Below are 15,602 nucleotides of genomic sequence, written 5' to 3' on the forward strand. Positions count from 1 at the left end.
TGAATTTTAACGTTTGTGATTGTGAGATATGATTTTTAGTGAGTACAATGAAGTTTAATACTGAAATTTAGTTCTTTTGATCAAATAACACGGGCTCATAAATTTTTATTTAACCACAAGCTTTATGTAAGCTTGTAACCTTTTGAATGTTTATGAAATTCAGAATCATTGCAAACCCACATTTGCTGGTGGATGAGGGAGCAGAATATGAAAAGCTAATTGATTCTTTAAGCAGATTCATGTTAATGGGGGAAATTCTTGAACTTTACATACGATATATTTGCAAGCATACAACTGCGTTTCATTATTTAAAAATAATAATAGACATTAACGTCCACAAAAAGAATTTTAAAACTTTCTGAATAAAGAACTGGCAACACAGAACATAGTATGTTATATTAAACAAAAATACATATTCGCAGGAGCCGCCCTTCTGCCTTATATCATGGTTCATTTGAAATATTATATCCGCAAGACGTAAATATTTGTAATTTATTTCTGCAACAAGAATCTATGATTTTTACAAAATTAAGCATATGTTTCCGACATTTAGCACAAGCACTCAAATCAATTGATTTCACTTATAATTATTCATTTTATTCCACATACATCCCATGGAACCCTTTTCCCAATTTATGGTGCTTGCTTTTATGCGTAAAATTACAACATTCTCGAAAGGTCCTGAGCACCGATCTCACCGATCTTAACGCCTGCGTTAAGATCGGTGAGACATATTAATCATTTTCACTTTTTTCATGTGAGTGATTAATGCATACTTAAAATTTTTTCTCAAAGGGGGGGGGGAAGATACACACATCTGATCATATATGAAAAGAATTAAATTAAATATACTATTCATGATTTGCCGTTCAGTAAGCTTAAGATCTACACATATGAACAGCTGTTCTTCAATTGAAAAAAAAAAAAAAAAAAAAAAATTAACAATGCTATATAACTCACCCAAATCCAGTGTTTCTCTTTCCTAATTAACTTTAATATTTTATAGTAGGCGAAAGAAACAAACTTGTGTTGTTAGAATTAATTTATTTTCGTTTTTTGTGGTTTAGTGCAATCAAAGCACAGCTGCAAATTCCTTTCACCAAGTCTTTGAGAAAAGGTATTTCTCCTTGCATCAGAATTTTGAAGCAGCCACAGCTACGAAGCACCGGTAGTTAGTATTGGATTCAGTCTTGGCGAATGAAGTTCTTTGCATGGCCTTTTTGTAGGTTTTCCTTTCGTGCAATGTAAATACGAGCCAGTTTCTCTTAGGGGATACTTCAGAAAGGTATATTCCTCTCCTTAGGCAAATATTCCTTGAGTGTTTGTCACAATAAACTAGTTTTAATCCCTAAGCCATACATCCCTTTTGTGCTCTACCATATTTAATTCAACTTAAAAGAAAAAAATGCTAGAAATGTTTTTCCTTAAATATGAGGTAGTCTTAATGATCCTACTAATAAAGTAGGCCCAGGATGGAATGCTTTAAACTGATGAACAATTAAAATGTGAAATATAAAAATATACAAATACATTGCCATGATTTATGGCTCAGATCAATCATTGACCAAACAAATAGTTACAAAATTTAATCATAAAAAACTGTCTGCGTGGATAATACTAGAATTTCACAATGACGAGATTTCATTACGTCCATTAAAATAGAATTACTGTAAATTCATATTTTGGATGTTTTTCCATGCATGGCATAAAGTAACTAGATAAACGTCATTCATTTTAAAAATCTGGAAAAATTTTCCTTTTGACTTTTCGAGTACAATTTTGACTAAAAATTATTTCGCAGACGACAGAAATGGCAAAATGAAAATGAGAATTGGGTCACTATACAATTTTCTTTTGCCATTTCAGAAATACTATAAAGCTTTTTCAGTATTTTTGTACTTAACAGATTTACTAATAGAATCAAGAAAAAGAAATCAAATTCCACCTATTTCCAATCATCCACCCAGAACAGAGCACACGCGAAAAGAAATTTACAGTTTACAGAATTTTAATGAAACATAGATTAATGTCAAATACTATCAAGATCAAAAACAGCATTCAACTATATTTTCGATGCAATCCCGTGTAATACTCTTACTTGTGTCCATTTCAAATGCAGCAAATGTGCGAGTGAATTTTTTTCGCTAGCATATGTAATGAACCAATGCAGAAAACATTAGCCTGTATTAACTTCAGAGATCATACGCAATTAACTGGAGATCCTCCAAATTCTATGGTTAAAAAATATTTAAAACTATCAACCAGGTATATCGGTGTTAGAATTTATAATAAATATAGTACACATAGATAGTAAAACTTGTATTTAATCTGTAGATCTCAAACGTTTAGAAATACATAAGAACGTTGTTTATATATCTCTGTCATAAGCCTTTCTTAGACGTAAAATTTCCTATATCAAAAAAAATAAAAAAAAAAAAAAAAAAAAACACCCAACTAAAAATAATGCTTAATAGCACTATTAAACTTAGCCGCATTCAGGCAAACAAACAATAATGCTAAATAATTTCAGTTTTACTGCATTGAGCTCAGCTGAAGTTTTGTTTATATGTATTTTTCTGGCTGACATTGCTACAGATTAGCCGCTATTTCTAAAAGGAAATTTTGGGCAATTTTTCTCTTCTCTTTTCGTATCAGTTCTCGGAAACGGTGTAACATGAAAGAAAAAAATGTTGATTTTCCCCATATACCATAGAGTGACGTGTAGGAATGTAAATCAATCTTTCTACTTGATTACCCGCGTTTCTTATTAATACCTGAATATTTTGGGATGAGAATGAAACCACATCGGATGATGAATAGTGTCTTGACCCACGAAAGCTCAAATCGGGAACATATGATCTGTAAAGCTGTGGTAACCTATTTCACATAAATAACACTAAGGGCTTTTGAAAATACCATTTGAATGTTTTCCATTGCTTAACAAACCTTGGTGGTTGAGCTGAATAACTATTATGCAAAATAAGCAAGTGTTTAGAATACCAATGAGAGGAAGTACCACAAGAATATGCTTAAGAGATCAAGGAAAAAGAGTATCATAAAGATCTCCCATTGTGGGTTTTTACCATGGAAAACTCTGCAGTGCAGCTAAACTAAAATCGAGCGAGAAGGAATTGGGGGGGGGCAGGCATAAATATATGTGGGGGTAATCTATTAAGTGCTTAATAACCATAAAAATCTTAAACCGTCCTTCATATAGAATGAGTATGTCCATCTTTTTTGTTTCATATTTACTGACTTCCACTGGTTTTAGGTTATAAGCTTGTGCTTTATAAAGCACTGTTATAAAGTTCAAAGAAGCAATCATCTGTGATCTAACAACGAATGAATTTATTTTAGATTAATTTCTAGAGGGAAAATTGTTTCGGTTTACGAACTGCTTTCATGAAATAAATCTATGAACTGAGGTTTCATTGGATATACATATATCTGTGTAAGAAGTAAAATATGCAGTAAAACTACCTAATACAGTAAGAAAATTACAGGCTGACCGAAAATCAGTTTAAATGCGTTGCCAGTGACATAAATAATACTGAAGACTCCGCAAATGGTCAAAATATATCGGTTCTTAATTTTCGAGACTGGAACATATAAATACACGTATATTATCAATTTAAAAGTTTAAAAAATACAAAAGTGGTATAACATAATTATAAGAAGGGTCATCTTAAAATAGTTAATCGTTTTAATGGCAGCAAATTTGCACACTCTTTTAAATAAACAGTTATAATATAAATATATTAAATAACTTAAAAAATTCGTCTTAGGAAGCTTGCGTATATTACCAAAATACTTCAGTTGATATTAATCCTTAATCCGCGAATGCATAAGCATTTTCGTTCAGAAAGCTTAGTCCGAGAACCTTCACTATACTAGGACGGAAGAAAAGAAAGGTTTGGTTTATTTGATTATAGCAAAGCACACAAGGGCTAGCTGTCCAACAGGAGAGATGCCTTCGTGGAGGACATTCTAAGGGAAACCAGATCGTATACACTTTACACACGGGAAAAACCACTAAAACGCCCAGGCAACCAACCCGTTCGCCTGAAATCGTCCCCAGATAAAAAATTACCAGTGTTCAGGGACTTTAACGCTCGGCTGCTGGTGGGCCAGAAAGAGCTAGTGTGAAAGAATGACATTCCTTAAGGCATTAAAGCAGACATACATAGTATCGTTCGAAAGTTTTTTAGCAAGTTGATTCTGCAAGAACCCGAAGCTATTTTACTGAATGTTTTACGAATTACAAAATAAAATACAGAAATTATGTAAAAATATCAAAATGTAATAAAGCGTGGACAACATTTTCTTTGCTAGCATAAAATAAAATGACCATAATATTTGCTTTCAAAACAATATCCCATGTATCGAGCATGTTGGATTCAATTAATCTAGTAATTTTGCTTGAAAGAATAGGATCCAGTTTCCTTTACGTAACCTCGTCCAGATCTGTATAATTCCAACTTCAAGTGAGATTTACTAATTCTTCTGTCAGGCTCTTTCAGTACGTTTTCTATGGTATTTAAATGATGATTCCGATTTGGTCATTATAAAAGTTGGACTTTTCTATAGCATAAAGACACTTTTTAAAGTTTTCCGCTGTGTTTGTGTTGTTATCTTTATCACAGGAAAGGGTGGATAGGGAAATTCGCATAATTTTTCCTCCACAAGATACCATTTTTCAATATATTTGTATACATACACTGCCAACTGTCCCAAACAGAGGTCCAACCTTCTTACTGGAAAACTCTATAGGTAGCAACATTGCCATCATCCTAATTAACAGCGAAATTGAACCGTGAATTATTTCTTTAGTTTTTCTAGCGCTGTACATATGCTATGCTCCCCGCTTTTAAAAATATCTTTCTGGCACTAAAATGAATTATGAACCATTCTCTTTTGGTACACTTTATGTGCTTGTTAGCAAGCTTTAATAAGCCCTTTCGATTTTCTTTACAGATACAAAAATTATAATTTATATATATATATATATATATATATATATATAAAGCAAATTATATGAATATAATACCACGGTTTCTTTCTTTAAGCATTAAATAACAATTGCCTGATTAAACTTAGCATGTTAAACTTTCTAAATCTCTGTGGGCAAAAGTTTTAGAAAATTATTTTTGAAAAATAATTCAGTAATGAATTTTAAGAGTTTTGATTCATGACACAGTTTGAATTCACCAGGCATATATATTGTACTTTTTCAATCTCCAGAAAGTTGTTTTCCCCATTTCCTTTCAGATTTCAACATTTTCTTACATTCCCTTCTAAATGGTGTAAACAACTATTGAGATAAAAATCCTCCACAATTTTACATAAAGGATAACTATATCCATTAATACGTTTATTTCTTCATAAGAAAATTGAATTTTCCGCATTTCATACAATATTAATCGTTAATCAAGCAATCACTTCAATGAAATTAAAATACATATCAATGATAGCTACAGATCTAAATGAAAATTTGGTAAAATGAAAATTTTGCAAATAAAGGCAGGACAGGACCCCAGGAGGTTATAAACAGTGATAACCTGAAGAAAGACAATAACATTAGATAAACAACATTTATCATAACTATTTTAAGTTACTTTATGCTCAATAAATTAAAACCTAAGATTGTTTTATTTTCAGAAAAGTAAATACAATCTAGTTTACATATCATACAGAGTAAAATACTCTCACTTATGTTTGCATTTGGGCAGTTCCTGTTTTTTAACAACTCATTCTTTTTTTTAAAATCCAGAACGACTGTTCCAAAGTATGTACTACAAAGCATATTTAAGCCTATTTAAGTCAAATGAGGACCAATTAGTTATTGAATTTTGGATTAACACATGCTTATATCTATTCCTATAATTTTATTACACCACAATTTTATTTTTGCACGTCGAAGGTATTTCATATGCTAAATTGCAGTTTCGTTGCTTTCTGTATTATTGAATGCATCTCAGTACTTCATTACAATATCATCAGAATATGCTATTCTTTCCAAAATATATTTTAAAAAAATCTTTTTTTTTTTTTTTTGTGCTGTAATTTTGTTAAAAATTATATAAATGCAATTTTGAAAAGCATATAAATTTTTACCAGATTTGGTAATAAATTATTTTTAAATATAATCAAAAATAATCATTGAAGATGTAATGGCAAAAAATGAAACCTAAGTTAGCAAGAACAGTTGTAGAAAAAAATAATCGGCATTCTACTAAAAAATGCACTGAAGGCTGTCAATAAAGTATTGCTTCTTCGTTAGTATAACGGAACTGGTGAGAAATATTGGTAACTATCTTAAGTACGAAAAAGAACTAAGTATTAAAATTTCATACACTGCAAGCAACTAACAATATATGTGGCTTAAACTCAAACTTACTCAAATTTATACAAAAGCCATGTTGCTTTCAAATTTTTACTAAGAAACACATTACTTCCAGATCAGGTATAGAATGTTATTCTGTTATAAATTACATAAATATTAATAAAAATAAAAATGATTAAAAGCAGAAGAGCAGTACATGTGTTAGCTTGTAAAAATTAAAGCAATGATCTACTTCAGTGCAATATTCCTGTCAATTAATATTCTTGAAAATACTCCTTCCACCTTTTAAAAATTCAAAAACATAGTTTCATACTATACACATATATACATTCTCATTAACACAGAAACAGACATACATATATAGATATACTTCAAGTTGTACATATCTTAAAGGTAGAGTGTGAAATAATACTATATAATTGATTAATAATAATAAATAAGTTAAACATATATGGGTGTGTGTGCGTGCTAGGATAAGTGAACGCCCTTCTGTGAACTGTATGCACACAATGATGCAATAATTCTTTATTCTTCAAAAGAATATACCACTAACCATACATATTCATCAAGTATTAACACTATGAAAAAGTCTGATCACTTTTAAAATGTATTTTTTATATAATTTGTTCCGCACCAATACTTGGCTCTTTGTAAATATCTATACTTGATTAATGAATTTGAATTAAGACAAAATTTGTCACATACTGCAGTTTTACCCACATCAGCAAAATTTACAGTCACAAAGAATATTCATTTATTAATGATTCCTTGTTTTGAAGTCATAATAAATATGTGCATCAAATATGACTGAATATTTTTAGCTAAATTTATGTTTTTTATCAATCTTTTATATAAAAAATAAAAATTCTAATGCATAATTATTTCACAATACCAGAAGTCGTTGTTTTATATGAGCCTCCATTTGGGACTACTGTAGAAAAGTTTCTACAGAGATATGGAGAAGGACAAGCTTTGCTGAGCACTACTGTGTAAAATTTCAACAATTTTAATTCTAAACTACATAAATTCATACTGCTAATTAAGTATTATGCATTTCCAGATCTTTAATTCTGAAATTTACATCTAATGATAATACCACTTCGGACATCATTCTGAGCTTCATTTTGATTCTCAAGCATCTCAAACACTTCTTTTGTACAATGTAACAATTTTAAGAGACTCTAAATGTATATTTATTTCGAATCTAACAGTAGAAATAACAGGAAACTAATTTTAGTTACAAAAAGCACACATTTTCTAATTACCCTATTCAATAATGCTATTAACATTTAGTCATAAATTTAGGGCACATAATAATATACACAATTTAAAAACAAATAAGAGCACATAAATTTTAAAATAAGAAGAAATACATAAAACAAAAGAAACTATGCAGCACTCAGAAGGATGGAACGTGCCTTTTTTTAAAAAATTAAATAGAATTATTTGAAAAAAATGCTTCACACTTGCAACTCACAGGCAAACTAGATGATATACTAAAAACATTTAGAGTAATTTGTACAATTATACACAGATGAATATAACTATTACATGTATTCCTAACAATTTATAATGAAATCACATTTCATAATATCTCTTTACATCCATAGCTTAGCAAGAGATTATAGTACGTGCAATCATTTTTTACAAGAGCATTGCATTAAGCTGACATACTTAATTTCACTAGATGTGTTTCCTCATGCAAAAATATAAGGCACAACTGATGGGTGCATGTGGATTTATGTCCTGATGAATGTTTTAAATTTCAAATTATAATTCTTACTAGCAAGTTTAGAATAAAACAAACAAAAAATAAAATTAAAATTTAAGTTTCTTCAATGCAAAGAGTGTTAGGGGAGAAATGTAGAGGACATTGAAAGGAATATATTCAAAATATATACATTTTCAAGTGACTGTGTAATTATAATATGCAATCTTTTTTGAATATCTCACATTTGAATATAAATTACACGTACATTTAAAAGGGAGATAAAATACTTCAAAATACCTTTCCGAGCATAGTTAGATTCACCAATGGAATTTTAGGAAAGCTTGGATTTTATTTATGTATGGAATTATAATTGTGATATAGCTTTAATTATATGTACCTTGCTGAAACAAACACATTTCACAAATGATGCCAGAATACTCTTATACACTAGTACCAGAAACAATTTACAAAATGTTGGTGAATTATACATCAATCATATGTTGACTTATGAATGTACCATGTACAATAAAAGAACATGCCATTTAGTTTTAAGAGAGCATGCATATGTTAATAAAATTACATCAACACAGTAAACATTTATAGTAAAAATATAGTTAATAAAAGTAACTGTTATACAACTAATAAAAGTAAATATTGATCAGGAAATACAACATCACATAAGAATATCATTGTGGTATAAACACAAGTGCAATGAAATTTTTTACAAAATGCAGTTATTTAAATACAGTAAACATGACACGATATTTCTTAATATTTGAATAAGTGCGTAAAGGACGGATAGAGGTGCCAACAAGATTTAATTGAAATGCACAAACAATAGTAAATACTAGATTCATCTAGCAATTACAGACAGCAACAAAGTGCCATTTCACATTGTATTATGGTTTGAAAATTTTGTTCAATGGCACTTTAATATCTTGATTTAATAAATGAAAAAGCTCCAAAAATTTATTTACTTAATCAGTTCATAGTTCATTATACTGTCTAACAACAAGGATATCACAGCGCCATATGCTCTCACCTACACAGAATTTCAAAAAATTCAAACAAGCAGAAATTAACAAAACATTTAAAATTATAAACTTTTGATTATTGCTCAAACTTATAACACTAAACTATTAATATCTATACATATTCGCATGTAACAGTACAATTTATTAGGTTCTTGAAAAGTCACTAAAATATTAAAACTCATATTGGATAGAATTTTATAACAGTTTTATGCATAACTTCAAAGCTGTAAAATAATACAATAACTTCTTAGAATTTTTATAATTATCTAACTGTTTTCAAGTTTTATCCACAATGAAGAATGTGGCTTAGTAACATTAATATCACATGATTTCAGTTTAGCCCTTTGCAGACTAAATGTAGTAAATCTAATAGCATATATCAATGCAATAATGCTAATGTTAAGTTTGACTCAGCAGCATTTATTAGCACATAAAATTAATTTTTATCTCAATGTATTAATGTGCTTCCCCACGCTTTATTTGATAAGTGTGCAGTGTTTTCTTCTCTGTTGCTTAATTAATTTACATTTTTGCACCTATTAATTGTAACCATTAGATGAATTTGCTGAGTATTCATACAATCAGATCGGTTTATATCTTGTTTCTGAAAAGATTTCATACTAATAAATAATTTTTTTATTGTTTTTTTAAATTCATTTTGGTTCCATTACCTTTACCTATATTCAGAAATAATAGACAAAGAAAAAAATCTAAAATAGCAAGTTACTAAGCTACCAAGTTGATAATTAATTGAAATATTTAGATGGGAATGTTTTTACTTGTCAAGTAATAATATGAAATAAGCATTGAAGAAGATTATACATTAAAAAAATTACAACTTGATTTATGCGAGAACAACAGAGCTTAAATTGTGTTGATGCTTCTTAGTTTTAAGAATAAATCCTAATTCTAGCCAAAGCACACCGGAGCCCTAAAATAAGAAAGCTCCAGCACTTCTTTTATATAACTGGAACAACAATTTCAGTACAAATTTTATCTCGAAAATTTTATTTTTAGCCATAAAATTATATTAAAAATCACTTATTAAATTTTACTTTATCACTTTAAATTTAATTTAATCTCCAATTATATAATTATTTCAATAACTAAAAGTACATTTATTATTAATTAAATAAATAATAATTGATTAATAAATAATAGTTAATTGCTATCAAATAATTAATAAATATTAATTAAACAATTTTAAATTCATTTGGTAATAATTAACTATTTAATTTGAAAATTATTAATGATTTTAATAGTCATTTTATTTATTTATTTACTCTCGTTCCTCTTTTCTGATGGTCTTTCATAGGGCTCCGGCACTACTAATTTTAGAAATTAAGCCCTGAAGAAAAATCTAGAACTGATTCAGTATCATCTTAAACAACAAGAAGCGACAATTTTGAGGTAGAAAATTAAAAACTTATGAACAAAAGAACTGTTGATTTTTTTTAAAAATTAATTTCACTCAGACAGTATGAAGTAATTTTATTATTATAATTGAAATTAATGAAATTACATGAAATAAGATTGGAAAATTTGGACGGCAAACGTTTATAATCTTTTCACATACAAAATGCTTTGATTTTTAAATTTATGCATTTAAAGTATGAATGAGTAAAATGCTATATATTAAGCAAACCATTTTCTTTTATTATTAAGCTAAAAATATAAAGAAAAATAAAGTCAAGGATTATTTTTTAAATTAAATATGTGACCTGAATATCCATTTAATAAAATAATGTTTAATTTTTATATAAATAACTAATATAGGAAGCTTTCTTTATTCATATTTGCTTCCTTATGTCAAAGAATTAATCATTTACTTTTTTTAACAGCAGCTTTACATAAAATCAAGGCATAAAATTTTTAGTTAATTTTGCACACAATTTTCAGAACTATTTTAAATATGGGTTCTACAACTATATCTTCTCTTGTAAATAAGTACTTTAAAACGTAAAATCTGGTCAGGAGATTAGTGTCATATTAAACGATAATTTTGAAAACTATATAAATGGATAAAACTGCTTTGCCTAGTTATCATTAAAAAGATATCAATATATAAAAAGAATCAGATATTTCATTAATGCTACCTAAATCTCATAAAAAATAATAAATCTAAATAAATCTCATCTAAATAATGAGAATGTATGCATTTTTGTATTTATTATTTTAAGCACTCAACAGATTATAACCGACAAATAAACAAAATTATTTATATCAAATAAGCACAAATAGTAGTTCTAATTTGTAGTAGCTGTAGATTTTTTTAACAACATACAGAATGTAATAAAGCAATAATATAAGTCATAATTTCATATACTGATTAGTTACACAGACCAAAAAAATAACTTTTGCTTGTTGAAAAACTTTAATAATCTGAAAAATTAATTTGTAATAAAATTTAGAAACGTAACTTTTCTGCTTCCCACGAAAAGTAAAACTGTAACAAAAACTGTGAGACAACAGACAAAAAAAATGTAAGGGACTTACATTTTTTTTTAATTTTATCCCTTACATTTTTTTACAGAGTTTCATAATGACAGGCTAAATATCTGTTTAAGCCCTTAATGTAATAACTTCATGGCTACAAAAATTCAGAGGAAAACTCTTCAGTTTAAAAAAATTACCTGTACAAATATAATAATAAATTATGTGAAAGCTTATGTAATTTCCTCAAAGTTTTCATTTTGACAAAACATGAAAGCATTAGTAGAGTATGAATTTTTAGTGATCCCTTATGATCTACTGCATTTTCAACTTAGGTTGTGTGTCACTGTGCAGTTGATAAAAGATAGAAACATATTTTGTTGCATTTGCCCAGAATCAAAACAAGTAAAATTTATAAATGTCTCAAGAGCATAACAATTTTTTTTACAAATACAATATCTTAGTTATAAATAGTTTTATCTAAAATAGAATTTTAGGACCATCAGCAAAATTTCTTCTAAACTTTAAATGGAGAAACTACAAATATTAAATGATTTTACTTTACATTCCAGCTTACATACACAAATGAATTAATAAATAAAAATATATTTCTAAATGCTTATATTTGTTATGAAAATCAAGTGAAAGAAACATAATTTGTAATTAATATGCAGAGCATAAAGTATGATTAAATGACAAAACTCTCAAACACTTATTCCAAAGCAATTACCAGTATACGCAGCCTAATCTGTCAGAGGCACTTTTTAAGTTTCTAAGAACATTACTCACATGTTATAAATATGTTACATTAATAGTTGAAAGCACATCCATGTGAAAACTTCATACTATTTAGCATGCATTTCTAACCTGACACCTGACTAGTAAAATGGATAAGAAGCATAGCACTAATTTTTGATCACAAAGACCCACTTTATTTCACACAAATTTATTTATGCACCCTATGCCAATCATTAACTTTATCAGAGTTTGTGAGTAATGCCTGAACTTCATACACATTTCATCACATAGTAGTTATTGCACTATAAGGTGTTTAAAGACATGTACATGAAAGACAATATGAGACACAATAGTGAGAAAAATACACTATTCATCCTACTTCACTGTCATCTGTTTCATCTCTTGCAGGCTGTCCAAAATTTCTTGTTATATTTTTTGACAGAACTCTAATATTTTCCATATGAGGATCTTCCAAATAGTCAAGATCTGCATCACTTGCATGTTCATGATGAAAGATATCATCATCACTCACAATTCCTGGCCTATAGTTGTCATACTCAGAATCATACATCACATTTAAACTGTCAACACTTAAAAGTTGGTCACTATCAAACATTCTACTGCTTGCTCTAGAAGATATACTTGTGTCATCAATGTCGCAGGGACCTGGATCATTGATAATCGAGTTCAGATCACTCAAAGCCCCTTCCGCATCAGTAAGTCCATGTTCATTCAGTAATGAGGCATTTTCTAGAGCAGGATCATCTGTGCAATAGTCATCTATTAGAGGTATTTCAGCTGATTTTTCATCATCACTATCATCACTATCTGTCAGCTCAATTGCAGCTCTGGGGGCTCTGATATCACCATTAGATCTTAATGCATTATTATTCTCTGAACAAAATGCTTCTTTGGCCTGATCCCTATGGTTTGAAATAGGTATATATTGATTACAATTATTCACAAATGCATAATTTAAATGCGGCTTAGCAACCTTTTTACTAGAAAGTTTGGAATCTCCTTTCTTAGCTGTATCTGAATTTTGGGAAGAGCTAAGACTATTCAGGCAACCTTTTCTAGAAACAGCCATTGAATCAGTTTGACCATAACTATTTTTTAATTTCAGAACAGAACCTCTATAAGTCTCATTTTGCGATGAATTAGCATCATCACTACCTCTTGCATAATCTGATGAATCTGATAACTTGTTAGGGCTTGCACAGTTGTTTTCATGAGTGTAAGTACTTTTCATTTCAACTGGAATGTTATGGACAAACTGAAGAGCATTTGGTTCCTGCATATGCTTATTATGATCAGTGGCATTTTCTTCAGATGAGGAGATTGTCTTCAATATGCCGTTATTTTTGTCTTTTACATATGCAGTACCACCTAACTCAGTACGGTTTCGAGCATCTGATGAACATCTAGCTTCAGAAGTTGTTGGTGAATATGAAAATGTTGATTTACTGTCATGTTTGCATTTATCATTCTTGTTTACAGAGTGTTTCAACAAAGCTGGAAATTCAGACTGTTGAGAAATACCAGTTTCTTCCATGGTATTACCTTGAGGAAAATTTGCAACTGAATCTGATTCAATACCGTGTAAATGAGAATTATCTACTTCACAATCTGAAGTACATTTCTCATTTACTTTTGCTCCCCTTTTTTCTAACTCTTTAATATAACCATTAGAATCGGTTGATTTATGACTAAGAATACGATGTGAAGGTGACAGACCAACTTCTGGAAGTCCTTGTTTACATTCAGTCAAATTATTATAAGGAGAACTCTGCTGACATATTTCTGGTGCTAAAACATTTTTTTCAGGATATACCCATTGGATACTATTATTATAATCATAAAATGCAGGTGAGGGAGTATCTACATCAGTACGAGAAAAATCAGTGCGAATATAGCTATCGCATGATGATGTGGAAGAACGATTTAGAGATGATGTATCCACAGAATTATTTCGATCTTGACCTATAAGACTGTCATGACTCCCACTAGCAGCAAAACTTGCATCACTCTCCACTGCAGTGGTAACAGATTCTGCATCATTTGGAGGACTATGAGATGGAAAGTACAGCATTTCTTCAGGTGGAGTAAGTGTTGCAGGAGATTTATTAACTGAGTTAGTCCTTGGATGTGTATACATTTTGGATGGCCTATATACTTTACTCGTGTATGGATTTATACTAGTATTCATCTTTTGTAATCTGTCTTGTAAATCATCTTTCAGTTCTGACAGTGAATTAAATGTTTTTGTAGAGTCCCTATTTGAATTAATTGTGCAATGATTATGACGCGGACGGGACTGCGAATAAGATTTTGCAGGAGCATTTCCAATAATAGGTTTTGGTTGGTTATATAATGCAGAGTTGTTTTCAAAGGGAGTACTGGATTGCTGATTATGAGGTTGCCAAGGAGGTAGCTGCATTGATGGAAGCCTTGGACTGCTTGTGGAAAGAATTTCCCCTACTACTTCTGCTTGATATGTATGAGCCTTCTTCCTCTGAATACTAGTTATACCTTCATTACCAGAGTTACACTGTCCAGATGAATGCTTAACATTTGAAGTAGGTGAAGTTTCTTTCCGATCTACATTAGCATTTTGATTTTCCATTTTCAAAGCAGTAGATTCTTCATTTGGCATTATATCACCATCCTGTTTTCTTCCCAGAAGAAAGTATGTAGTCATATCCCCTTTGCCCTTAACTTTTACGATGCCTCTACATTGAAATACATAGCCATCTTTCAAAAGGGTATACACATCCTCAGTTACCTAAAAATTACAACTAAATTGAAAAAAAATGACTAATAATAACATAAAAGTAGAAAAAGCAGTATGATCCATGCAACAATAGGAATTTTAAAAGATTAAATTAAAACATTCCAGTTATTAATTATGAATTAGTGATTTCCTTAATTCTAATTAGTCAGATTTATTTGAATAAAGAATCAACAATGAAAATAAAATACTTTTTTAAAATTTTAAAGTCATTATTTAAGCAATAAGCAAAAGAAATGATAAAAGGACAAGAATGTATTATGAAAGTTTTATAACTGATACTTAACAATTAATTTTTTCTTAATTTAATTAATGCATGGGTTCTTAGATTACTTAAACTGCACTGCTCACTACCTCCTAATCATGAGACTGCTTCCTACTTTTTTCATTCTTGTAGTTAGCTAATTCAGTTTCTGAAATAGTTATATTTTAATTTCTAGTAGGTTAATTTTTATTAGTTAGCACTCACATAAGAGCTTTTGCCATCTTATATATTTCTTCAAAAGTTATGCATGTATCTTAGAATTTTAGTGAACACGTAAACAGTAAATA

The 15,602-nt window shown here is 29.4% G+C and overlaps 1 protein-coding gene across 1 annotated transcript in view; it reads right to left on the reverse strand.

Moving 5' to 3' along the window:
* Nucleotides 1-417: 417 nt before the first annotated feature.
* The window catches only part of LOC118191600 (adenylate cyclase type 1-like), a 347,305-nt gene continuing 332,120 nt past the window's right edge, over nt 418-15,602 (reverse strand). Inside the window, exon 21 of the mRNA XM_035362423.2 lies at nt 418-15,044. Coding sequence (XP_035218314.1) covers nt 12,630-15,044 — 2,415 coding nt within the window. The 3' untranslated portion in view covers nt 418-12,629. The remainder of the gene's footprint in view (nt 15,045-15,602) is intronic.

Source organism: Stegodyphus dumicola, chromosome X2 (assembly GCF_044657685.1).
Source record: "Stegodyphus dumicola isolate Sdum_Otavi_A_Nest chromosome X2, ASM4465768v1".
NCBI lineage: Eukaryota > Metazoa > Arthropoda > Arachnida > Araneae > Eresidae > Stegodyphus > Stegodyphus dumicola.